Below are 23,426 nucleotides of genomic sequence, written 5' to 3' on the forward strand. Positions count from 1 at the left end.
CGTGAACTCCGCGGACGCCCCACGCCACGTCCACAGAGAAGAGTGGGGGCCCCCGAGGTTCCGCCCGCCCCTTCCCAGGGCCGGCGAGGTGGGCGGCCCCTGGAGAGACACGAGGCGGGAGGACTACAGCTCCCGGCAGGCCTCGCGGCTCCCTGCCCGACCACCCCCAGCTCTTCGATTTCGGGAGCCTCTTGGGAGATTTGCTTTTTCTTTGGGGGGGGGGGGGAGATGTATTTTTTTAAGTTTTGTTTTGTTTTAAGTAGGCTCCATGCCCAGTATGGGACCCGAGCTCACCACGAAGATCAAGAGTCACATGCTCCATAGACTGAGCCACCCAGACACCCCATGTTTGTTTCTTTGTTTATGTATGTATGTATGTATGTATGTATGTATGTATGTATGTATGTATATGTAATCTCAACACCCAAGGTGGGGCCCACACTCACCACCCGGAGTTCGAGTCTCATGCTCTTCCAGCTGAGCCAGCCAGGCGCCCCAAGAGATGTATTTTTATCTTTCCCTTTGTCAGCATGGTTTTAGAAAGAAGGGAACCGAGGGGCCAGAGGCATCCATTTCTCTCAAAGAGGAAACAATGTTTCTCTTCCGCTCCACCGAGGAGTCGGGTCAGACTCCAGCCAAGAATTCCTCAAAATGCCTGGCACAGTGTAGGCATTCAGTATCTGTGAAGCTTATGAATGAAAAAGACATGACTCGGTATAAAATTGGTATATTCCACGGGGGCAACATGTTGGCATGGAGAGAGTGTGGAAGGTCAGGGCCAACACTGTTTATTCCCCCCACTCTGTCTTACTTCCCCCGGCCTAAAAAGTTGAAATGATAAGAACACAATGATTTGGGCCCAAACTCGCGTTTATATGTGGAGGTGGAAAAGAGTCATAATCATCAGGAGGGGAAACTGAGGCAGACCACAGGAGGAGAAATCCAGAAGGTCATCGGGCCCAGGACTCTTTCTGGAGGCTCAGAAATACCAGGATTCCAGGAGGTCTCACAGCATAAAAGGGGCCTGACTACATTAGCTGGTAGTAGCCAGGAGGGGGGGGGGGGGTGATCAGGCTGCTGCTGAGAATGCATTTATATCCTAAGAGTCAGCATCCTTGGGCAGGCCAGGAGTGGGCAGGAGGGCCCCTACATCGTCCCCACGGAGAGAGATCCAAGGGGCTGAGGAAAGAGGAAGAGGGGAGGTCATCAGAAGCTTGGAAATCCTCTGGGCTCCTGACTGCCCCTCCCCCACGTGTGTGTATGTGTCCCTCTGTCAGTCTTTCCCAGCCTCTGTCTTATTCCACAGGTTTCTGTCCCGCTCTGAGTCTCCGTTTCCTCCCTCCAGTCCCCACCTCTCTGAGTCTCTGTTCCTTTCTGTCTACATCTGTTCCCCTCTCCCCTCCGCCCAGGACTGCGTCACCCTCTCTTCTGGGGTTTCTGTCCCTGTCTCTGAGGCTCTTCCCGCTTCCTGCTTCACACCTGGCAGCCCGTTTCTCATCCTCCTCCATAGCAGAGCTCCGCCTGCAGCCGCCGCCGTGAGCAGTAAGAGGCCAATGACGATTCCAACCACTGGCATCGAGGATTTGGCTGGTGATTCTGCAGCCAGAGAATGGTGTGAGATGCTGAAGGGGCCCTCCAGCCCATCTGCATCAGGCCAGGGGGACTGGGCGGTCTCAGTGCCCCCTCCCCAACCTCAGAGATCCCAGCATCAAGTCCTGGGGGAACGGGTGTGGGGTGCGGGCGGAGGGAAAGCCGGCCAGCTGATGTCCTAGGTCTGTGCAGAACGCCCCCCGTGTTGCCTACAAGAACCGGCTGTAGCGAGAGGGGTCTCCGGCACCCTGGCCAAGGGGACCTGTAGCGGCAGGGCGTGTGTCAGAGAGGCAAAACAAGCACAGGGCACCAGAAGGTCAGGTTCGTAGAGGACTGGCAGTCGCTGAGCCATAAATGGTCAGCCTCAGTGACGACCGGCAGCAGCAGACAGCAAATGACCAGACTAGCAGCAGCAGGAGGGAGGGTGGTTCGGCTTCCGGAGGCCTGTCCGCGCTGGTTAATGAGTTCCACCCAGGAGCAGCAGCAGGCCGGAAGGCAGACAGGCTCGGGGAGGGCAAGCGAGAGAGGACAGAAGGCCCCCAGGCTTTGGAGGAACTGGCAGCGGCGGGGCACAAGGCAGTCGGACTCGAGGACGCCGGGCGGCAGCGTGGTGGGAGCCGGTCACCCTCGGGAAGGACCGCTACAGCAGGGGGGAGCAGAGGCCACCAGGAGGCGGCAGGCAGCGTCACCGCGCGGCAGGACAGCTCACCCAGCTCCACAGTGAGGGGCTGCGGCAGCCCCGCGTGCTGCACCAGGCAGCGGTAGTGGTGCTCGTCGCCGCTTTTGACTGTCAGTGAAGACCAGGCGTGGAAGGAGCCGTCGCCGTTGGGGCCGAAGTCACCCTCGCCGGAGCCGGCTGCCAGCCCGTTGCGGAGGAACCGCAGTTGGAGCTCCGGGGGGTAGAAGGAGAAGGCGCTGCAGGTGAGCACAGAAAAGCCGGGGCTGCCGGGGCGGGCCTTCAGGCGCATGGAGGGTGGCTCTGCAGACGAACAGGCAGACGGACCTAAGCCTCGAGCCCGGGAGCCCCTAGGGCCAGAGCTGGCGAGGGGCCGGACAGGGACATACCCGGGCCTCCATTCCTTCCAGGACGCCCAGCACGTCCCACCAGGTGCCCTGCCTTGAGCCTGGAGAATATAATAGTAAAGGTAAAGGGATCTTCCTGGGGGTGGGGGTGGGGGTGGGGGTGGGGGGGAACCAAGCTATCCACAGTGAAGGTATCCACCTCTCATGCCTTCCTACCCTAGACGCGTACACAACAGGACATCAGTCATGTGCCAGACGCTCTTCTAGGCACTGCGGACACAGCAGTGAACGAGATAGACAAAAGCCCTGGTCTTCGCGGAGCTCACGTTCTAAGGAGGGGAGAGAGGCAAATATGTGTGTGCAAATAAATGAACAGGAATTAGGCTGTGAAAGTGTTGTGATGAGCGAAAAGAAGGCAGATCCTAAGGTCATTAAAAGAGAGTGAGAGGGGGGCGCCTGGGTGGCTCAGTTGGTTGAGTGTCCGACTTCGGCTCAGGTGGTGATCTCACGGTTCGTGAGTTCGAGCCCCGCATGGGGCTCTGTGCCGACAGCTTGGAGCCTGGAGCCTGCTTTGGCTTGTGTCTCCCTTTCTCTCTGCCCCTCCCCTGCGTGCTCTCTCTCCAAATAAATAAATAAACTTAAAAAAAATTTTTTTAAGTTGTTAATAAAATAAATGAACTGGACAAATTCCTAGGAAATACAACCTTCCAAAACTGACACGAGAAGAAATTAAAAAATTAAGTAGTCCTATAATGATTTCACAATTTTAATCCATAATTTAAATTTTCAACAAATAAATTTCCAGGTCCATATGACATCATTGGTGGATTCTTCAAAACAACCAAGAAGCAGATCTACATCTAATTTTTTTAAGAGTATTTATTTATTTGGAGAGAGAGAGAGCAGGTGTGCAAGCAGGGGAGGGGCAGAGAGAGAGAGAGAGAGAGAGAGAGAGAGAGAATCCCAAGCAGGCTCCGTGCTGTCAGGGCAGAGCCTGACATGGGCTCCGTCCCACCAACTGTGAGATCATGACCTGAGCTTAAATCAAGAGCTGGACACTTGACTGACTGAGCCACCCAGACGCCCTAGATCCACAGCTAATTTAGGAAAAAGGCTCTACTGCAGTTCAGGGGGGGCGGGGGGACAGGGTGGTGGTGGTCTTGCAACAAATTATGCTGGGTCAACTGGAGATCCATGAGGGACAAATGAAACTTGATCCCTTGCCTCACACCATTACCTGCAATCAACTCAAGATGTATCATACAGCTATATATGAAAACTACTTATCAACCAAGCCTCCAGAAGACATAGAAGAATACCTTCATAACTTTGGGAAAAGAAAGATTTCCTAAAGAGAACACACACAAGAGCTATAGATAAAAGATGGATGAGTTGATCTTCATACAAATGAAGAAATTCTGTTCATCAAAAGGTTTCATCAAGAGAGTGAAAAGACTGGGGCGCCTGGGTGGCTCAGTTGGTTGAGCGTCTGACTTCGGCTCAGGTCATGATCTCACGGTTCGTGAGTTTGAGCCCCGTGTCGGGCTCTATGCTGACTGCTCGGAGCCTGGGGCCTGCTTCGGATTCTGTGTCTCCCTCTCTCTCTGCCCCTCCCCCGCTCAGTGCTCTGTCTCCCTGTGTCAAAAATAATAAATAGGGGCGCCTGGGTGGCGCAGTCGGTTGAGCGTCCGACTTCAGCCAGGTCACGATCTCGCGGTCTGTGAGTTCGAGCCCCGCGTCGGGCTCTGGGCTGATGGCTCAGAGCCTGGAGCCTGTTTCCAATTCTGTGTCTCCCTCTCTCTCTGCCCCTCCCCCGTTCATGCTGTGTCTCTCTCTGTCTCAAAAATAAATAAACGTTAAAAAAAATAATAAACGTTACAAAAAAAAAAAAAAAAAGACAATGAAAAGACAAGCCGGACACCAGAAGACACTCTATTTCCAACACACCATCTGACAAATCCAAAGGACTCATACCCAGAATATATTAAGAACTCTAATAAGAAAAAAAAGATAAAAATTCCAACTTAAAAATGGGCAAAACACTCAAACAGCCCCGCCCAAAGAGCAGACACCTGACTGGCCAGTAATGTGCAAAAGTATACTCAACATCACTAGTCACCACCTCATTTATCTGATTTATAGATATTTATCTGATATATAGAGATACAGATATAGATATATATTTTTTAGTACGCTTCATACCCAGTGAGGAGCCCAACACAGGGCTTGAACTCATGACCCTGAGATCAAAAACCTGAGCTGAAATGAAGAGTTGGGACGCTCCACCGACCGAAGCACCCCAAATCTGATGTATCTGATTTTGCCAAACCATGTGTAAGATTCTCATTTACCCTGAGAAACATGAAAAACACACCACAATAGGATTCTGCCACACACCCGCCAGCATGGTTACAACTGAAGACAGACAATAGCAAATTCTGGCAAGTCTGTGAAGCTCCTGGAATTCTCATACATAGCTGGTGGGATTATAAAATTGGTTCAACCTCCTAGAGAAAGCGTTTAGCACTACCTATTAAGCTAATCCGATGCCTACACTATGATGCAACCATTCCGTGCATGGGTATTCAGTCAAAAGAAATGTTAACTACACATTCGTATCAAAATACATATATAAGAGGGACGCCTGGGGGCGCCTGGGTGGCTCGGTTGGTTAAGCGGCCGACTTCGGCTCGGGTCATGATCTCACGGTCCGTGGGTTCGAGCCCCGCGTCGGGCTCTGTGCTGACCGCTCAGAGCCTGGAGCCTGTTTCAGATTCTGTGTCTCCCTCTCTCTCTGCCCCTCCCCTGTTCATGCTCTGTCTCTCTGTGTCTCAAAAATAAATAAACGTTAAAAAATATATATATATTTAAGATAATAATAATACTAATAAAAAAAGAGGGGGGCGCCTGGGTGGCGCAGTCGGTTAAGCGTCCGACTTCAGCCAGGTCACGATCTCGCGGTCCGTGAGTTCGAGCCCCGCGTCAGGCTCTGGGCTGATGGCTCGAAGCCTGAAGCCTGTTTCCGATTCTGTGTCTCCCTCTCTCTCTCTGCACCTCCCCCATTCATGCTCTGTCTCTCTCTGTCCCAAAAATAAATAAACGTTGAAAAAAAAAATTAAAAAAAAAAAAAAGAGGGACGCCTGGGTAGTTCAATCGGTTGAACATCTGACTCTTGATTGTGGCTCAGGTCATGATCCCAGGGTCGTGGCATGGAGCCCAGGGTTGGGCTCCACAGTGAGCGTAGAACCTGCTTGGGATAGTCTCTCTCTCTCCCTTTGTCCCCCCCCCCCAAAATAAAGAAAAATCAAAATTAAAAAAATTAAAGGCACATCTGGGTGGCTCAGTCAGTTAAGCATCTGACTTCAGCTCAGGTCATGATCTTGAGGTTCTTGAGTTCAAGTCCCTCATTGGGCTCCACATTCACAATATGGAGCCTGCTTGGGATGCTCTCTCTCTCCCTCACTCTTGCCCCTCCCCTGCTCACTCTGTCTCTGTCGCTCTCAAAATAAATAAATAAACGTAAAAACATTCAGAAAGGCAGGTACAAGAATGCTCATTACAGCTTCATTCCTCAACAGCCCCAAACTGAAAAGAAACCATTCCTCGATGAACTGTGGTATGAACCGCACAGTGAAATACTACTCAGCAATAAAAAGCCATCAGCTACTGACACCCAGCAACAGAGAGGAGTCTCATGACACACACACTTGAGTGAAAAAAAGCCAGACACAAACGAGCACATGCTCACAGTTCAAATCAGTTCAAAATCAGGCAATGCTATGGTGATAAAAACCAGGTCCGGTGTTACCCTTGGGAGGTATGGAATGGGAGAGGACACGAAGAAGTGCTAGGGTGCTTCTGAGGTGCTGGGAATGTTCCAGATCTTGGTTCGCAGGTACATGGGCGTCCATAAAGCTTAATCGAGCCATGTACTTGAGGTACGTAAGCTACACCCCAATAAAAAAGAAAAAAAACACTATAGTGAAGTGTTGGACACTATAGTGATCGAATGGACAAAACAATGGCACGGGGGGACGGTAATGGGGGTGGCAGGGGGACACACTTTAACCAGGGTGATAGGGCCCTGCTGAAGGAGCTGATGTCCAAAATCAAACCGAAAGCATGAGAAGGACCCAGTCATGGCAGGATCCCAAGGAGGAGAAGTGCAAGCAGAGGGCACAGCAGGTGCAAAGGGCCTGGGGAGGAAAAGAACCTGACATTTGGAGGAGGGGGAGAGAAGGCCGCCACGGTTGGGTGTTGTGAAATTACAATGGTGGAAAGCAGCCGGACCCAGCGACCCATAGGCCATGGAGTAGAGGTTGGATTTTCACGTAAGACGAGAGAAACGCTAATGGACATTTTTAAGCAATGGTGGGCTAGGAGCTCGTTTATGTTTTAAAACATAATGGCTCCGTCAGTTAAGCAACTGACTCTTGATTTCAGCTCAGGTCAAGGTCTCACGGTTTGTGAGAACGAGCCCCAAGTTGGGCTCTGCACTGACTGCACGGAGCCTGCTTGGGATTCTCTGTCTCCCTCTCTCTCTGCCCCTCCCCTGCACGTTCTCTTTCTCTCTCTCTCTCTCTCTGTCAATAAATAAACTTAAAAAAAAAAAAAAAAAGACATTCCCCTGACTGCTCAGGAGACGGTGTGCACGGAGGGCCAGGATGGAAGCTGGGATTGCAATATGGGGACACTGACGACAAAAGAGCTCGAATTCCCGCCCTTGAGGATTCCCCAGACATGCGCAGAAGTACAGCTCAGAGTGTGTCTGTGCCCTAATGGGGGTCACACAAGGCATCGTTCGAGTCCAAAGGAAGCAAGTGAGAAGGCTCCTGGGCCACAGGAAAGTCTCGCCGGCTGTGACACCAGAGGGACCCGAAGGGCAATGGCAGAGGTGACCAGATGGAGAAACGTGAGGCCAAGGAGGACGGAGGAGGCCCGGCCGAAGAGCCTGAGCTGTGGCCAGAGGTCTCTGAGGGCCAGCGGAGCGGGACAGGAGTAGGGAAGGAGTGTGCCATGTAGGGGAGGAGCTGGAGTGGGGCGACTGGAGGCTAGGAGGCCAGGGAAGGGGCTGGGGGAGGAGGGGGAGGCCCGAGGTGAGGGCGTGGGGATGGAGAGCTCCGTGGGGGTCAGAGGCGCCCCCGGAGGGTGCTCACCCTTCCACTCCAGGTTTCCGCGGCCTCTCTCCAGATGCCCCAGCAGCCGCTGGGGGCAGGAGTTGAGCAGGAAGGTCCTCTCCTTGCTGACCGCACCCGCCTCCTGCATCCACCTCTTACTGATGGTCTCAGTCTCAGGCCATTCCCCACTCCAGGTGCCCAGCTTGGGGTCAAAATCCATGAAATCCTCGCCATTCAGAGCAAACTTGGCCACGGGCACCGAGGCATTGTCAGGGCCCAACTCACAGCCCAGCAGGCCCTGCAGGGTGTAGGGACCTGGGGTGCCCAAATACAGGTAAGTAGGACCCAGGAGCAGGGGCCCCAGCTCCTCCTCCCTCAGACCCGGGAGTCTAAGCCACCAGCCCCCTCCTCCCCAGACCCGAGTCCAGACCCCCAGCCCCTCCTCCCTCAGACCCAGGAGTCCAGGCCCCCAGCCCCTCCTCCCTCAGACCCAGAAGTCCAGGCCCCCAGCCCCTCCTCCCTCAGACCCAGGAGTCCAGACCCCCAGACCCCGCCTCCTTCAGACCCAGACTCCAGTACTAGAGTCCAGGCCTCTAGTCCCCGCCTCCCTCAGACCCAGACTCCAGCCCTGCACCCCCTCCTCCCTCAGACCCAGGGTTCCAGGCCCCAGCCCCTCCTCCCCAGACCCGAGTCCAGACCCCCAGCCCCTCCTCCCTCAGACCCAGGAGTCCAGGCCCCAGCCCCTCCTCCCTCAGACCTTGGAGTCCAGGCCCCCAGCCCCTCCTCCCTCAGACCCAGGAGTCCAGGCCCCCAGCCCCTCCTCCCTCAGACCCAGGAGTCCAGGCCCCCAACCCCTCCTCCCTCAGACCCAGGAGTCCAGACCCCCAGACCCCGCCTCCTTCAGACCCAGACTCCAGTACTAGAGTCCAGGCCTCTAGTCCCCGCCTCCCTCAGACCCAGACTCCAGCCCTGCACCCCCTCCTCCCTCAGACCCAGGGTTCCAGGCCCCAGCCCCTCCTCCCCAGACCCGAGTCCAGACCCCCAGCCCCTCCTCCCTCAGACCCAGGAGTCCAGGCCCCAGCCCCTCCTCCCTCAGACCCAGGAGTCCAGACCCCCAGCCCCTCCTCCCTCAGACTGGGGAGTCCTGGCCCCCAGCCCCTCCTCCCTCAGACTGGGGAGTCCTGGCCCCCAGCGCCCTCCTCCCTCAGACCCGGGAGTCTGGGGCCCCAGCCAGCGCCCTCCTCTCTCAGACCCAGGAGTCCAGGCCCCCAGCCCCTCCTCCCACAGACCCAGGAGTCCTGGCTCCAGGCCCCCTCCGCCCTCAGACTCGGGGATCCTGGTCTTACCTCCTTCTCCCAAGGCTTTGAGAGCTTCAAGAAAGAGTTCCTGCTTGTTCCTCAGGTCTGTTGTCTCCTTCTCCCAATACCAGGACACCTGGTTTTCCCAGACCCAAGCCCCACACGGCTCGGCCTGGGCCCGCAGGTTATTGTAGCTCAGGTATTGCTGGGGTCCCAGCCAGCCTGATACCCAGAAGGCAGGAGTCCCGGGGGCAGGAGAGGACACAGCGGTGAGGTGGTACAGGAGGGAGAGATGGCTCTCTGCTGGAGAGAGACAGAGGTGAAGAGAGCGTTGGGGGGGGGGGGGGGGTGGACCTAGACTGGGGGCAGGAGGGATACCCTGAAAGAAAAAAGACTCAACCGCAGAGAGGAGAGACAGACCAGAGAGCGGGGAGACAGAGGCGGGGAGGGCCGGACCCAGAAGAGGGGGGCGGTGGTGAAGCCAGATTCAGAGAGAGGGAGACAGACTTGCTGGGGGACAAACTCAGCGTGGAGGACAGATCCAGAACGTGGAGGACAGCCTCAGAAAGAGGAGGATAGACTGGGGGAGGGGGACAGACCGGGGCGGGGAGCAGACCCAGAGGGAGGGCCCCGGTCCCGGCGGGGTGGGGGGGGGGGGGCACCGTCAGAGCGAAGCGAACAGGTGGTTCTCAAACACAGCGACCGAGGGAGGAAGAAAAGTGATACGGTGACAAGTGGCGAGGGAGGTCGTGTCCCGCCCGGGGGAAACCTCAGACTGCTCTTCCTTCGCCCCCTTCCCTCCGACCCGGCAGCCGCGGCCCCTCACCTGCGCGCAGTGTCGGCAGGAGGAAGAGCAGGAACCCGAGCCCCCAGGGCTGAGGCCGGGGGACCCCCATCCTGAGCGGGAGACCTGGGGCGGGAGGGGGCGCGTGACTGCTCCGGACCCCCGCCCCGCCCCTTCCTCCCCCAGCTCCCGAGGGGCTCGGCCACCACGCGCGCCCGCGCCTGTGGGCCCCGGGGCTCCGCGACCGAGCCTGGCCACCGCGCCCTCCTCCTCGGTGAACTTTCACCCCTTAATTTGATCCGTTTGGGTTAATTAATTACAGAGCCTGGATAGGCTGAGAGTCCTGTCTCAGAGCTCGGCCCCGCCTCTTCCTCCTCCCCCAGAGCCTGGAGTCCAAACCCCAGCCCCTCCTCCTCAGACTCGGGAATCCCGGCCCCCAGCCCCTCCTCCCTCAGACCCGGGAGTCCAAACCCCAGCCCCCTCTTCCCTCAGACCCGAGAGTCCGGGCCCCCAGCCCCTCCTCCCTCAGACCCGAGAGTCCGGGCCCCCAGTCCCTCCTCCCTCAGACCCGGGAGTCCAGGCCACCAGCCCCCTCCTCCCTCAGACCCGGGAGTCCAACCCCAGCCCCTCCTCCTCAGACCCGGGCGTCCTTACCCCCAGCCCCTTCCTTTCTGAGACCCAGGGGTCCGCGTCCCAGCCCTTCCTTCCCTAGAACCAGGAGTCCCGGCCCCCAGTCCTTCCTCCCTCGGACCCGGGAGTCCAGGGTCCCCAGCCCCTCCTCCCTCAGACCCGGGAGTCCTCACCCCCAGCCCCCTCCTGAGACCCAGGGGTCCCAGCCCTTCCTTCCCCAGAACCAGGAGTCCCGGCCCCCCAGCCCTTCCTCCCTCAGACCCGGGAGCCCCTGCCCTAAGGCCCCCTCCTCCCTCAGACTTAGGAATCCCAGCTCCAGCCCCTCCTCTCTCGGACCCGGGAGTCCAGGGCCCCAGACCGCTCCGCCCTCAGACCCGGCAGGCAGTCCCGACCCCCGCCGGTCCTCCCCTGGGCCTGGGCCCCAGCCCTGCTCACGGCAACGAAGTTCCCTTCCCGCCTGCAGCCTTAGCTGGCTCCCGTGACTGGAGACCCCAGTTCCTCTCTCACATCCTGTCCGGAGACTGCTCCCTGACTTCAGGAATATCCAACCCCGCCCCTCAGCTGCCGGGCACACCCCAGGCCCTGGGCCCAGCCTCTGAGTATTTCTCTCTGCCTCTCTCTTGCAACTTTTTTGTTGTTCCCCCCACCCCCCGCCCCTCTGGGGTCCCTTTCTCTGTCTCTCCCTGTCTTCTTATTTTGAGGTGTCAGCCACCCAGCAAATTCATGACAAAGTTGACGAGCAACACTGTCAGAGTCCAAACTCTGGAGGTTTCAGTGGGTCCCCTTCTTCCCCTTCTTACCTCCTTGTACAACACCGCCGCTCCCTCCCCCCCCCCCCACCTGACTAGCTCTTGCTACAGTGAAAGTTCTCTAAACACTTCTATATTTCCTCCTTGGAACCCGTCCCCGATGTGTCCCCTTAAAGTGGCCCTCCACTTCTTCAGTATCTTCTGATGGGGCCTCAATAACACAGTCCCCATATACATCGCTGTGGTGCTGAGAGGCCCCCTCCAGTCCCCTACCCCAGCCCACACTGCCGCTACAATTATACTGGAATGTTCTCCACTGTACTGGAATGTTGTGCACCCTCGGTATGTGTATATGCATACATAGAGAGAGGCTTATTTTAAGGAATTGGCTCATGTGATTGTGCTGGCTTAGCAAGTCTAAAATTTGAGAGGGGTGGCTGGCAGGCTGGGGACTCTGGAAAGAGCCGCAGTTCAAGTCCCAAAGCAGCAGGCTGGAGAGCCGATCTTGCAGACGGAATCCAAAGACAGTCAGCTGGCAGAGATCCCTCTCGCCTGCGAGGGGCGGGGGTCAGTTTTCCAGCGGATTGGATGTAACCCACCCACATTCTGGAGGCAAGTCCGCCGTACTCAAAGTCCACTGATTTCAGTGTAAATGTCACCCCGAAACACCCTCACGGAAACATCCAGAGTAATGTCTGGCCCAACATCTGGGGCCTGGGGCCCAGCCAAGTGGACACACGAAATTAACCCGTACCCATGGTACATCTGTGTTCAACTTCGCGAGGAAACTGTGTCCGTTTTCCTTCCTCTCCCTGGTCCTGCAAGAAAATCCACTAAAATCCACCCCGAGGGGCTTCCTATGATGCTACTGAAGGAGCCTGGTTGCAGGTCCCACGAGAATCCTATTATAGCACCCTTGGTTCTTCCCTAAAATACCCTGAAAAACCCGCCATGCCCAGCTAGCCCCTCTGTGTCCCTAGGGACCTGGCTATATATCCAGGGGAACATTCCAGCAGTTCCCAGGGCTCTCATTTTAAAGGCCTTGGGACCATGGGGCACCAGGATGGCTCAGTCTGTTCAGTGTCCGACTCTTGATTTCGGCTCAGGTCATGATCTCACGGTTGGTGAGTTTGAGCCCCATGACGGGCTCTGTGCTGACAGCGTGGGGCCTGCTTGGGATTCTCTCTCTCCCTCTCTCTTTCTCTGCCCCACCCCCACCCCCCTGCGTGCTCTCACTTGCTCTCTCTCAAGCTTACACACACACACACACACACACACAAAGAATAAAGGCCTTGGGACCAAAAATAAGCAAATTAAATAATAAAGGCCTCAGGACCATCATGTGATATTCCTTGGACCCTGATATAAAATGGCCAATGTCTTGGGACAGTGCCCCCCAGGACCTGCTTTACTTTTCCTTGGGGCTTGAAAACCTTCGGCCTGGGGTCCTGCTGGTGCCCTACTTTACACATGCTGGAACTCATGTAAAGGCTCCCTGAGCCCTAACATGATGTCCCTGTAGTCTTACTCTGAGGCCTACTGGGCCATTAAGATGGTCTCTAGGTCCCATGGCCCTGCCCAGCACCCTGCCACACCGCCACTGGAACCACACAGCCCTGCTGCAATAACTCGCTTTAATGCCGTGTCCCTGGCGTCCTGCCGGACCATTGCCAGAGGCCCCTACTTTGCCCCGGGGTTTCTGATATCTCAGCGCCCCACCCCCATGCTCCCTGGGTCCCCTGATAAAATCCTGAGGCCCAGCAACAACATCTTCAACAGCCTCTGGCTAATCTCTCTCAGAGTCGGCCACCACCACCCCACCCCCCTACCCCAGGGATCCAGCTAAACTAGTCCTGAGCCCTCACCTTGCTGTGATCCACTCCACGAACGCCACAAAGTGCTGTCTGCCCCAGGCCCCTTCTCTCTGCTGCCGAGCCTGTTCTAAGTCCTTCCGTTTCTGTCGTAAGGCTGAGCAGGGCTCCCCACATCCACTCCTGAATTCTCTCTGTTATTATCTCTCATCAGGCCCTGTCCTATCCAGAACCTCCCCAGAAAGACTGATAGGTACAGAAATATAGAAAGATGATAGATAGACAGATAGACCCACCAGCAAGAAACGTCCCGCGTTTCCCAGGGGCTTCTGTCAAGTCCTTCCCCCACCCCTCCCCCACCCCAACTAGGTGGCGACTCCCCAACCTGGGGAGGGAACCGCCCTCGAGGGACCCGAGATGCCACTCAGAAGGGGCCCTGGGGTCCTGTTACATGGCTGTGTGTCTCCCTTTTAAGTCCCTGGGTCCTACTTTAATGGTTAAAACATCCCTCTAGAGGGGCGCCTGGGGGCTCGGTCAGTTGAGCGTCCGACTGTGGCTCAGGTCATGATCTCACGGTCCATGAGTTTGAGCCGTCGGGCTCTATGCTGACGGCTCAGAGCCCGGAGCCTGCTTCAGATTCTGTGTCTCCCTCTCTCTCTGACCCTCCCCCGTTCGTTCATGCTCTGTCTCTCTCTGTCTCAAAAGTAAATAAACATTAAAAAATATATATATATAAATAAATAAATAAAACATCCCTCTAGAGGGGCTCCTGGGTGACTCAGTCCGTGGAGGAGTGGACTTTGGTTCAGGTCATGATCTCCTGGCTCGTGAGTTTGAGCCCCACATGGGGCTTCCTGGTGTCAGTGCAAAACCCGCTCCAGATCCAATGTCCCCGTCTCTGTCTCTGCCCCTCCCCCGCTCACTCTCTCTCAAAAATAAATATTAAAAAATTAAAAAAAAATCCCCCTAGAATTCTCTATTGTTTAGGACCCTAAATAATGCCATGAGAGCCCTGGTGACAAGCCCTTGGGCTCCCACCGCCATGCTCCTGGGGCTCTCCTGCACTGTCCCTGGGGACTTCCACAATGCCCACACCTTGCTCATCTGCCCTTTAGCTCCTGCTAAATGTCCTATTGATTGTCCCTGTGACACCTCCCAGGGCCCTACTCTAATAGTCACTGGGTCCTGTCACAAAAAAGCCTTGTTCCTGTTCAAATGTCCCTGTGTCCTGCATACTCTCCCCCTGAGCACTCAAAAGGTCCCCTGTGAGTCTTCCCTCATAGGACCATGAGGGTCACCAAAATGGCCTCAAAGTGTCCCCTCTACTCAGGGTCCTTCCAGGACTCTATTAGAATGCCTCATGGGGTGCCCAGGTGGCTCCGTCGCTTGAGCGTCCAACTTCAGCTCAGGTCATGATCTTGTGGTTCATGAGTTCGAGCCCCGCCTCGGGCTCTGTGCTGACAACTCGGAGCCTGTAGCCTGCTTCGGATTCTGGGTCTCCCTCCCTCTCTGTCCCTTCCCTACTCACGCTCTGTCTCTCTCTCTCAAAAATAAATAAACATTAAAAAAATTTTTTTAATAAACATTTAAAAAAAGAAGACTCCCTCCATAAAGAGGAAGGAAGGAAGGAAGGAAGGAAGAAAGGAAAAAGAGTGCCTCGTATCTCTACCATTAAGTCTTTAGAGTCCTGCTAAACCATTCCAAGGACCTGCTAGTCTGTGTCCCCCAGAACCATCGAAGTGCCCTTTGGGCTCTGAGAAAATCCCTGCAGTCTTTCCCCCCTGTGTCCCAGCAGCCTGCTTCCGTCACCATCCTCAATGGCCCCAGTTCATTGCATTTATTTCAAGCTGCCGCTGCAATTCATAACTGCAAACTCGGTGGCTTAAAACGACACAAAATTTTGGGGGCGCCTGGGTGGCGCAGTCGGTTAAGCGTCCGACTTCAGCTCAGGTCACGATCTCGCGGTCCGTGAGTTCGAGCCCCGCGTCGGGCTCTGGGCTGATGGCTCAGAGCCTGGAGCCTGTTTCCGATTCTGTGTCTCCCTCTCTCTCTCTGCCCCTGCCCCGTTCATGCTCTGTCTCTCTCTGTCTCAAAAATAAATAAAACGTTAAAAAAAAAATTAAAAAAAAAAAAAACGACACCAAATTTTGATCTTACACTTCTGGAGGTCAGACATCTAAAATGGTCCACGGGACTGGTTCTTTGTGGAGGCTCTGGGAGGGAGAATCCGTTTTCAGGCCTTTTCCAGCTTCTATAAGCTGCCAGCCTTGCCCAGCTCATGGTCCCTTCCTCCAGTTTCAAAGCCAACAACACAGCCATCTTCTCTCCTTTCTGTTACTCTGTGCCTGTCCGTCCATCCACACATCTCTCTGACTCTGATCTCCCCCCCTCCCTCTTTTAACAAACTTTTTTATGAATTATTTTTAAGGTTTTTTTTTTTTAAGTTTATTTATTTATTTTGAGAGACAGAAAGAGTGTGTGCGAGTAGGGGAGGAGCAGAGAGAGAGGGAGAGAGAGAGAATCCCCAACAGGCTCCACACTGTCAGCGCAGAGCCTGACTCAGGGCTCGAACCCATGAACTGTGAGATCATGACCTGAGCTGAAACCAAGAGTTGGATGCTTAACTGACTGAGCCACCCAGGTGCCCCACGTTTTTTTGTTTTTGTTTGTGTTTCTTTTTTTAAAAAGTAATCTCTACACCCAACATGGGGCTTGAACTCATGACCTGGAGAGCAAGAGTCACGTGCTTTTCCGACTTGAGCTAGCCAAACACCCCCTCCTTTTTCTTAAAAAATTAACTGTTATTAAACATGGGAACTAATGCTTTTCTCTGCCTGTTTGAGAAACAAACCCGTGACGTTGATGTTATCAGTTTCACATTCTGCCCAACTGAACTAACCAGCCCCCCAGCCCCCACCAGACCCCTCTTATAAGTACTCTCCTGATTACATTCGTCCCCCTGGATAATCCCAGGTCATTTCCTCATCTCAAAATCCCAAATTTAGGGGCGCCTGGGTGGCTCAGTTGGTTAAGTGGCCAACTTCAGCTCAGGTCATGATCTCACGGTTCGTGGGTTTGAGCCCCATGTCGGGCTCTGTGCTGTCAGCTCAGAGCCTAGAACCTGCATCAGATTCTGGGTCTCCCTCTCTCTCTCTGCCCCTCCCCTGCTCACGCTCTGTCTCTCTCTCAAAAATAAATAAAACATTAAAGTTAAAAAAAAAAAATCCCAAATGTAATCATTTCTGCAAAGTCCCATTTATCCTACTGAGGTAACATAATCACAGGTTCTGTGGGATTAGGGCATAGACACCTTTGGGGGACCACTGTCCAGCCTAGCACAGTCGCGAGGGATGCCTTTCCTTGCCCCTGCTAAAATATCCTCATTCTGAGCTCCTCCTCCCAGGTTTGGCAGTGAGGTCTCTCAGTTGGCCAGAACATTCCCCATAATGTCCCTGTTTCCTGTTACAACAAAGTCCTCAAGGTCACTTGGTACCCACTGGGAGTGGCTTCTAGGTGTCCCGGGGTCTTGCCGTGTCTTCAGGGGCCATTTACAGCACCTGCTGGCTGTCCCTTCTCATAGTCCCAGGTTCTTGCTCTAATGATCCTGCCTCTATGCCCTCTAGAACCCCTGGGGCCCACTATAAAGAATAGAAATATATTCTTTCTATAAAGAATAGTGTCTCCAGGGGCCCACTATAAAGAATAGAAAGTCCAAGGCAGGACCAGTTACTTAATTTGCGGGGCCCGGGGCAAATGAAAACGAGGGGCCCCTTGTTCCAAATTCAAAGACAGCTCACGCAGAGCATCGAACCCAGTGTGGGTCCCTTCTGAACGATTGCTTCAGTCGCGTGGGGAGCTCATCCAGGAGACCTCCTTGGCCCTGGGGCCTGTGTCTGCCCCTGCACCGTGGTGCCCCCTACTGACCCCAAGGGACAATCACACAGGAGTTCAAAACCAAATGCTGCCTGTTGCAGGTTGGCCTCTCTGAGCCTCCGTTTCTTTATCTATAAAATGGGAACAACAATTGTGCCAGCCTCAGAGAGGCTTCAGCGAATCGAGAGTTTGGCGTGGGGCACCTGGTAGGGCATATGTTCCTAACACTTGTTCCCCCTTTTTTGTTAAAAAAATTTTTTTTTAAATTTATTTCGAGAGAGAGAGGGAGAGAGCGGGGGGCAGGGGGGCAGAGAGAGGGAGAGAGAGAATCCCAGGCAGGCTCTGGGCTGTCAGCGTAGAGCCCAATGGGGGGCTCTAGCTCACGAACTGTGATATCATGACCTGAGCCGAAACCAAGAGTCAGACGCTTAACTGAGCCACCCAGGTGCCCCCCTTGTTCCCCTTAATGTACCCCGCCAGCCCACTCCCAGGTGCTGTTAAGGTCGCAGGGATCTCAGACGCCAGGCTCATGATTTGTCTTGCTCACTCTTGCGTTCCCAGGGGGCCAGCACCGTAAATCTACGTAGAATGAATGGTGGCAATAACGAATGACCCGGGGCTGATTTGGTCCCTAAGACGTCTGGAATGGCTTTGGTGTCCTGTTAGAATGTTCTAGCAGAAGCTATGCTGTAGGTCTCTGTTATAATATATCATAGAGCTGGGACCTACCCGTATGTTAGATCCCAGGATTTTCCCATGATGGGCTCGGGGCTGTGCTGAAATATGGCAGCGGGGACTGCTCAAACACACAGGGGAGCCACTACAATTCGGTTTCCCTGGACTCCACGCACAGACCTCCGGACCAGTTAAACGAATTCACAAATAACTACCGCTACACAAGGAACGCTCACGGGCTGGCTAGGATATATCCCAGGTGTACTGCAACCATTAACAGGGTCTGCTACAGGACCCCTGAGGTCCTGCTGTTATAGAATACAAGGGGCTGCAACAGAGTAGCTACCATGGAATATTCCAGTGGCCTGCTGCGAGAGTTGCATGGCTATGATACATTGTGATACCGCCAAAAGGTGCCCTGTTTTCCTGTAACAGGCCTGGCGCCTGCTGTCATCAAAAGCCTAGTACCCTGCTATGAAACTGTGCCTGCAGCTAATTTCTCTGAGAAATGGCTATGCCATGGGGACCTCCTGCTAAATGCATGCAACAGAATATTCTAGAAGCATGCTAAAATAGATTCAGGGTCCCATGTCATGGATACAGGTTGCACAACCATATACTTGATACCTCTGGGGCCCCCTGTCAAAGACTCTTGTCCTTGGACCTTCCCGGAGGGACACAGAGCCTGCCACCCTAAGATAGCCTGGGGGCCCCTCTCGAATAGGCTCAGGGCTCTGGAATAATTACTTCCGTCACAAGTATGACTTATTAGAATTACTTCTACTCCATTAACACACGTGAGCATGTTTCCTCCTCCGAAAGGCGAGACAGGCAAGAACCCATTTTACAGATTAGCAAGCTGAGGCTCTGTGGTTGCCGGGAGGGGCGAGGTGGATCACCTGCTAACGCGTGGCAGGGCAAGAAATCAGAACAGAGCCTGCAGTCATAATGCTGCCACTTGGAGGCATGTGCTCATGGTCACTTCTTCCGGTTACTCCAGGCCTTGTGACCTTTGAGATTTAAATCCTATGGGATTTAAATCCTTGCGGGATTTAACTTTAATTCGGTTACTCAACTAGACGTGAATGGAGCGCTTACAGCCTGTCCAGGCGCCGGGGATGCAGAGATCCTTGCCCTCAAGAGTTCACATTCCAGCGGCTACTAGGTAAACAAACATGCAATATCGCACGGGATTTGTACAATAAACATACAAATATACAAGAAATGGGCTTTATCGCTCTCTGTAGGACAGTGAAGCAGGGAAGGGTGGCTGGGAGGGGACCGGAGGTTTTGCCAGATGGGACGAGGCTGGTGAGCCTGAGGGCCTATGGTGGAAACCTGAGCTGAGAGCTTCCAGACCCAGGGCACAGTCAATGCAAACGCCCAGAGGAGTGAGCAGGTCTGGCGGAGTGAGGAGGAGGGAGAGCGATGGGCACAGGGCAGAGCACAAGCGCTGAGGCTGTGATGGACTTAGGAGCGGTCTCTGCTTGTCACCCGATTCTAGAAAGGGTAGACACCGTGGTGACCTCTCTTTGGACACAAGTAGTGCGGATCCAGGGCCTCTCTCCTTGGTCTTTGCCACCTGACCCACCAGGCCCGGCGGCGCTGTCCTTGAACGCACACCAGGCAAGCGCCCCACCTGCAAGGAGGTGGCCTCACACGGCGGGGTGCCAAGGAGACACCCCAACGACCGCTGGGAGGGACATGGGAGCGAGGTTGCTGTTGTAAACACGGCAGCCCCACCCCAAACGGAAACACCTGTGGGGGTGGGGGGCGGCCTCCGGGAGCAGCCTCACCACCCTTTCTGGGTCCCGGCCCCCTCTCCCCCTCTCCGCAGGGTCTCTGTCCTCCAGCGTGGGGTGGGGCGGGCTCGCAGGCTGAAACTCCGGGGCGGTGCCCCCCTCTGACCTGTCCCTGCCCCTTCCTGCCCTCTTTGATGCGGCCCCACTTCCTCTGGCAGGAACCCCCGCCCTTACTGGGTCTGGGTAAAAAGGAGCCGCTGAGCCGGTCCGGAGAGGCGGCGTCCCTGGAGGCGGCAGCTCCTCTTCTCACGGCCCTGTCTCCCAACCCTTGTACCAGTGCTGTGGCTCAGTCCCTGGTACAGGTATGGGGGGCAGGGACGTGTGGACCCCAGCAGCACCGGGCCCCAAGGGGTGAAGCCAGGAGGTGACTGCAGCATCTTCCTCTTCTGTGCCTCCATCCCTGCCTATGATTCGGGTGAGGGTCTCTCCAGATTTTGGAAGTCAATGCCGTCTGCCCCTGCCCCTCCTGCCTTGTTACCCTTAGTTCTATCATCCCTAACTTTGTGTGTTCAAGGTCCGTCTTTTTCTGAAATCTGTCACTACCTGTGGTCTCCGTCCTTGTTCAGAGTTCAGCTGACCCCTGTCCTTATCTCTGCAACTGAGGACTCAAGGTCCCTCTCCCTTTTCCCAGTTTTTCTCGATCACAATGCCTTCCACTGCTACCCTCAACCTTTCTCCCTTCCCCGTTTTTCCGATACTCAAGGTCACTGTCTGGCTAAATCTTTTCCTGCAGTTTTTTTGGTCTTTCCTTGCATTTGCCTGACCCTGTCCCCATTTCTCCCCAACTCCAATTTCTCTCCTTCCCCAAGGCCACCCCAACACGGTGTCACTTCCAGGGGCTCCCTAAGCCATCTCTGAGCGGCCTGCAATTAGGGGCTGCAGAGGTGGGTTCCAGCCTGGCTCCAGCTTGGCCTCACTATACCACATGCCTTCAAAGCCAATTTCCTTGGATTTTCAGGCAAACGAAGTCTCTAGAACCTTAGGCCTGGAGCTCGGCTACTCACTGAGGGGAGAACCTGCCCCCCCTCAGATGAGTTTGCTCATCTGCAAAAGGGGCCTGGTGCTGGCCCGGGAGGGGGCAGTGGGGTGGGGGGGTGGGGTGGCTGCCAGGCTTCCCTGGGCCACTCCTTCACCCGGGAGACAAGAAATCCCAGCTTGAAGTCAAGACCCCTGCAGTTCAGAAAGAGGCAGCACAGAACTCTGCAAGCCCACCGACCTCCCCCCACCCCACCCAGACCCAAGGGTGGCTGCTTCTTCCTCCCCCCTCCCAAGGAGGCCAGAAAGGGCCCAGACCGGAGTTGAGAACCCAGGGGCCTACGCCCTCACTCACTTCCTCCCCAGAGACTGAGGGGTGAGGGGGGACACGCCCCGACCAGGTAGGAGACTTTACTTACTCTGACACCGAGAGGTGACATGGACCAAAAGGAGGCCCAGAAAGGGAACAACATCTTAACACAGGTTCGTATCTTCACCCAGAGAGACGAGAACAGACAGGAAGGGTTTGGCTCCCAGTCCCACCCATACATAAGGGGGTCCAGAGGATGAACGAGAACCCCGTGTTCGCATCAACCCCAATTCCCAGGGACAATCCCTCTGGTAAAGGCGCAGATACCCGGAGCCAGGCCCATGACTGGGAAAATAACTTTATTTTCTTCGGGGGTGTGGACAGACGTCTAGTCTCAGAACTTCTGGAATTGCTTTTTGGTGCCAGCGGCCTTTGTGACTTTGAGCACGTTGAAGCGCACAGTCTTGCTCAAGGGCCGGCACTCGCCCACTGTGACAATGTCGCCGATCTGGACATCCCTGTGGAGGTGGGCAGGGGCTGTGTCACACGCTGGGCTGCCCCACTCGGGCCATCAGAGGCCAAGGCCTGTCCGCGTGAGCTCCACCAAACCCTATCCCAGCTCCAACTTCCAATCCCACCTGCCCCCAGTCACTGTTTACGGAACAGAGCACGCAAGGCACTGAACTCAAAGCCGTGCAGAGAACACTGCAGCCCTTCCAAGGGGCCTCTCAGGGCATTAGATCGCCATCAACCCTCTCCACCTGACACACACAGGGGGTTCCTGAGGACATCTGCTGGCTTCCAGCGGTCTCCTCATACTGTCTCCTATAGTTTCCTGCCCACACAGCAGCCGGAGCGCCCTGTGAGCCCGGGCCAGGTCCCAGGGTCACTCAGACTCAGGTGCAGACCACCCCCTCCTCTCCACCTAGGAACCCGAGGGCCCGCCATGTTCACCTGAAGCAGGGGGACAGGTGCACGGACATGTTCTTGTGGCGTTTCTCAAAGCGGTTGTACTTTCGGATATAATGGAGGTAGTCCCGGCGGATGACAATGGTCCTCTGCATCTTCATCTTGGTCACCACACCTGGGGGGAGGGGACAGATGGTAGGTCAGCCCCCCCTGGGAGGGAAGGGGAGCCTTGGGCCGCGCAGAACATGCTGAGAATTGGGATGCCAAACCCTGCTTCTGACATCAGCTGTGCCAAGTGGCTTTCTCAGCAGTGCCCGTGGTGGGCATCTGAAGACCATCGTGAGAAGACATCATCTGCCAGCGCCCCCCTCCCCCAGGAGTCCAAGCGTCCCCCAGATGCAGACGTCCTCACCCAAGCCCCCAGAAGTCCTCACTCACCAGACAGAATCCGCCCTCGGATGGAGACATTACCAGTAAAGGGGCATTTCTTGTCAATATAGGTGCCCTCAATGGCCTGAAGAAGGGAGAGAAAGGAGTGAGCCTGGCACATGTAGTTCCTGAACAAAATAGGGGGTGTGGCCTTAGGTACACAAACTACAATTCCCAACGGCCCCGGGAACTGCCACTCCGTGTGTACCCACGTGGGAGGACACTGGGGTCTCCTTCCTTCTGAGTCTCTCCAACCCCCTACCTCCTTGGGCGTCTTGAAGCCCAAACCGATGTTTTTGTAGTATCGCGGGAGTTTCTCCTTGCCAGTTTCTCCAAGCAGGACCCTCTTCTTATTTTGAAAGATGGTTGGCTGCTTTTGGTAGGCACGCTCAGTCTACGTGGATGAAGAACAAGCTGGTAAGCTCTCGGAGCCAGCAACCTGGCCTGGAAAACCTCCCCAGAAACCCCCAAATCCCACCCTCTCCAGCGTTTACTCCCTAAACATCAACCTCCAAAACCTGGATAATGACCATCTACAACAGTCACACCAAGAGTTGAGTTCAGACCCAACTCTGAACCGGAGTTACCTCCGTATTTATGCTCCAAAACACTTCCCCTCACCCGAATTCATTCCTTAAAACTCAGATAGAAACAATAATTCTCTAACAACCTGTACACCTTTTGGCAAAGATTCTCCCAGACACAAGGGCGCCCACTCAGGATTCTCTATGATATACGCGACTTCAGAAATAAATACCAAAACGATGGGCTTCCTGGATTTACCCAATGGCCCAAGGCCTCCAAAAATACCTCTCATAAGGCTTGAGCCTCTCCTAAACCCCACGTGGGGGAGACCCTAGTATTTACGCGGTGCTAATTAGATTAATTCACAGACACGCGCCCTCTGCCCGAATTAATGTCTGGAAAATCGAGGCCGCCCTGCATTAACCCCCAAACAGGAGCGCGGGTCCTTCTCTCCAGGACGCGCCCCTGACGCCGGGACTGGACCCCGCCACCTCCGCGGCGGCCCGGAGCCCGCACCTGAATGTCCGCCATCTTCCCGGCCGCCTGGAAAAAGGAAAGTCGCGGCGGCGTCCGGGTTTCCTTATCGACCGCACAGGGGCTAGAGAGGAAGTGACGAAAGGGGGCGGGAGCACGGTTTGGGGCGGTGCCGCGGACGCGACGGTGATTGACAGGAGGCCCAAACACAGCCCGCGATTCGGAGACTGCAGGGACGCCCACAAGATGAAGGGCCGAGGGTCGGGAAGCGGCGGACACTGTCTCGCGAAAGTCAGGCCGCGATTGCGCTGGGCGCCCTAGTTCACGTTGGGAAGGCAAGGCCAGCCTTGAGCCTGCCTACATTATCGCGAGAGTTACAGGGAGGTGGTCAGGGTTCGGCGGGGCTAAAATCACGTGGGATTTGAGGACCGCGTGGCTTCGTTTCTGCAGAA

General features: G+C 55.3%; 2 protein-coding genes and 1 non-coding gene across 6 annotated transcripts; all 3 read right to left on the reverse strand.

Annotated features, from left to right (window-relative positions):
- Positions 1–852: 852 nt before the first annotated feature.
- FCGRT (Fc fragment of IgG receptor and transporter) lies at positions 853–11,006 on the reverse strand. 4 transcript variants are annotated; one of them, XM_043598549.1, is made up of 7 exons: positions 10,878–11,006; positions 9,855–9,938; positions 9,077–9,328; positions 7,770–8,045; positions 2,300–2,569; positions 1,480–1,596; positions 853–1,179 (listed from the first exon to the last, which is right to left on the reverse strand). In XM_043598549.1, exons 2-7 carry the CDS (start codon positions 9,922–9,924, stop codon positions 1,100–1,102), a joined length of 1,065 nt encoding a protein of 354 aa, XP_043454484.1. In that variant the 5' UTR covers positions 9,925–9,938; positions 10,878–11,006; the 3' UTR covers positions 853–1,099. The 4 variants fall into 4 exon arrangements, with proteins under 4 accessions (XP_043454484.1, XP_043454482.1, XP_043454485.1 ...); XM_043598547.1 differs by having other exon boundaries at positions 9,077–9,331; XM_043598550.1 differs by lacking the exon at positions 10,878–11,006 and having other exon boundaries at positions 9,855–10,135.
- A 9,973-nt stretch (positions 11,007–20,979) lies between these two features.
- RPS11 (ribosomal protein S11) lies at positions 20,980–23,263 on the reverse strand. Its single transcript, XM_043600264.1, has 5 exons — positions 23,017–23,263; positions 22,238–22,369; positions 21,985–22,060; positions 21,592–21,721; positions 20,980–21,155 (listed from the first exon to the last, which is right to left on the reverse strand). Exons 1-5 carry the CDS (start codon positions 23,029–23,031, stop codon positions 21,032–21,034), a joined length of 477 nt encoding a protein of 158 aa, XP_043456199.1. The 5' UTR covers positions 23,032–23,263; the 3' UTR covers positions 20,980–21,031.
- LOC122495352 lies at positions 21,820–21,905 on the reverse strand. The gene has a single exon (XR_006300418.1). It is a non-coding gene; the product is annotated as a small nucleolar RNA SNORD35 (small nucleolar RNA).
- Positions 23,264–23,426: the final 163 nt, after the last annotated feature.

This window comes from Prionailurus bengalensis, chromosome E2, assembly GCF_016509475.1.
Source record: "Prionailurus bengalensis isolate Pbe53 chromosome E2, Fcat_Pben_1.1_paternal_pri, whole genome shotgun sequence".
Lineage (NCBI taxonomy): Eukaryota > Metazoa > Chordata > Mammalia > Carnivora > Felidae > Prionailurus > Prionailurus bengalensis.

Bases quoted from the DNA above. Each gene is read 5' to 3' on its own strand.
- FCGRT (XM_043598547.1), bottom strand. From the start codon at position 9,924: ATGGGGGTCCCCCGGCCTCAGCCCTGGGGGCTCGGGTTCCTGCTCTTC. The intron at 8,046-9,076 runs GTAAGACCAGGA...TGGGCACCCCAG, and splicing joins CAAAGCCTTGGGAGAAGGAG to GTCCCTACACCCTGCAGGGC. The intron at 1,597-2,299 runs GTGAGCTGTCCT...CTCTGGCTGCAG, and splicing joins GCCCCTCACTGTGGAGCTGG to AATCACCAGCCAAATCCTCG.
- RPS11 (XM_043600264.1), bottom strand. The intron at 21,722-21,984 runs GTGAGTGAGGAC...CCCTCCCCCCAG, and splicing joins CCGAGGGCGGATTCTGTCTG to GTGTGGTGACCAAGATGAAG. The intron at 21,156-21,591 runs GTGAACATGGCG...CCACCTCCACAG, and splicing joins CACCTGTCCCCCTGCTTCAG to GGATGTCCAGATCGGCGACA.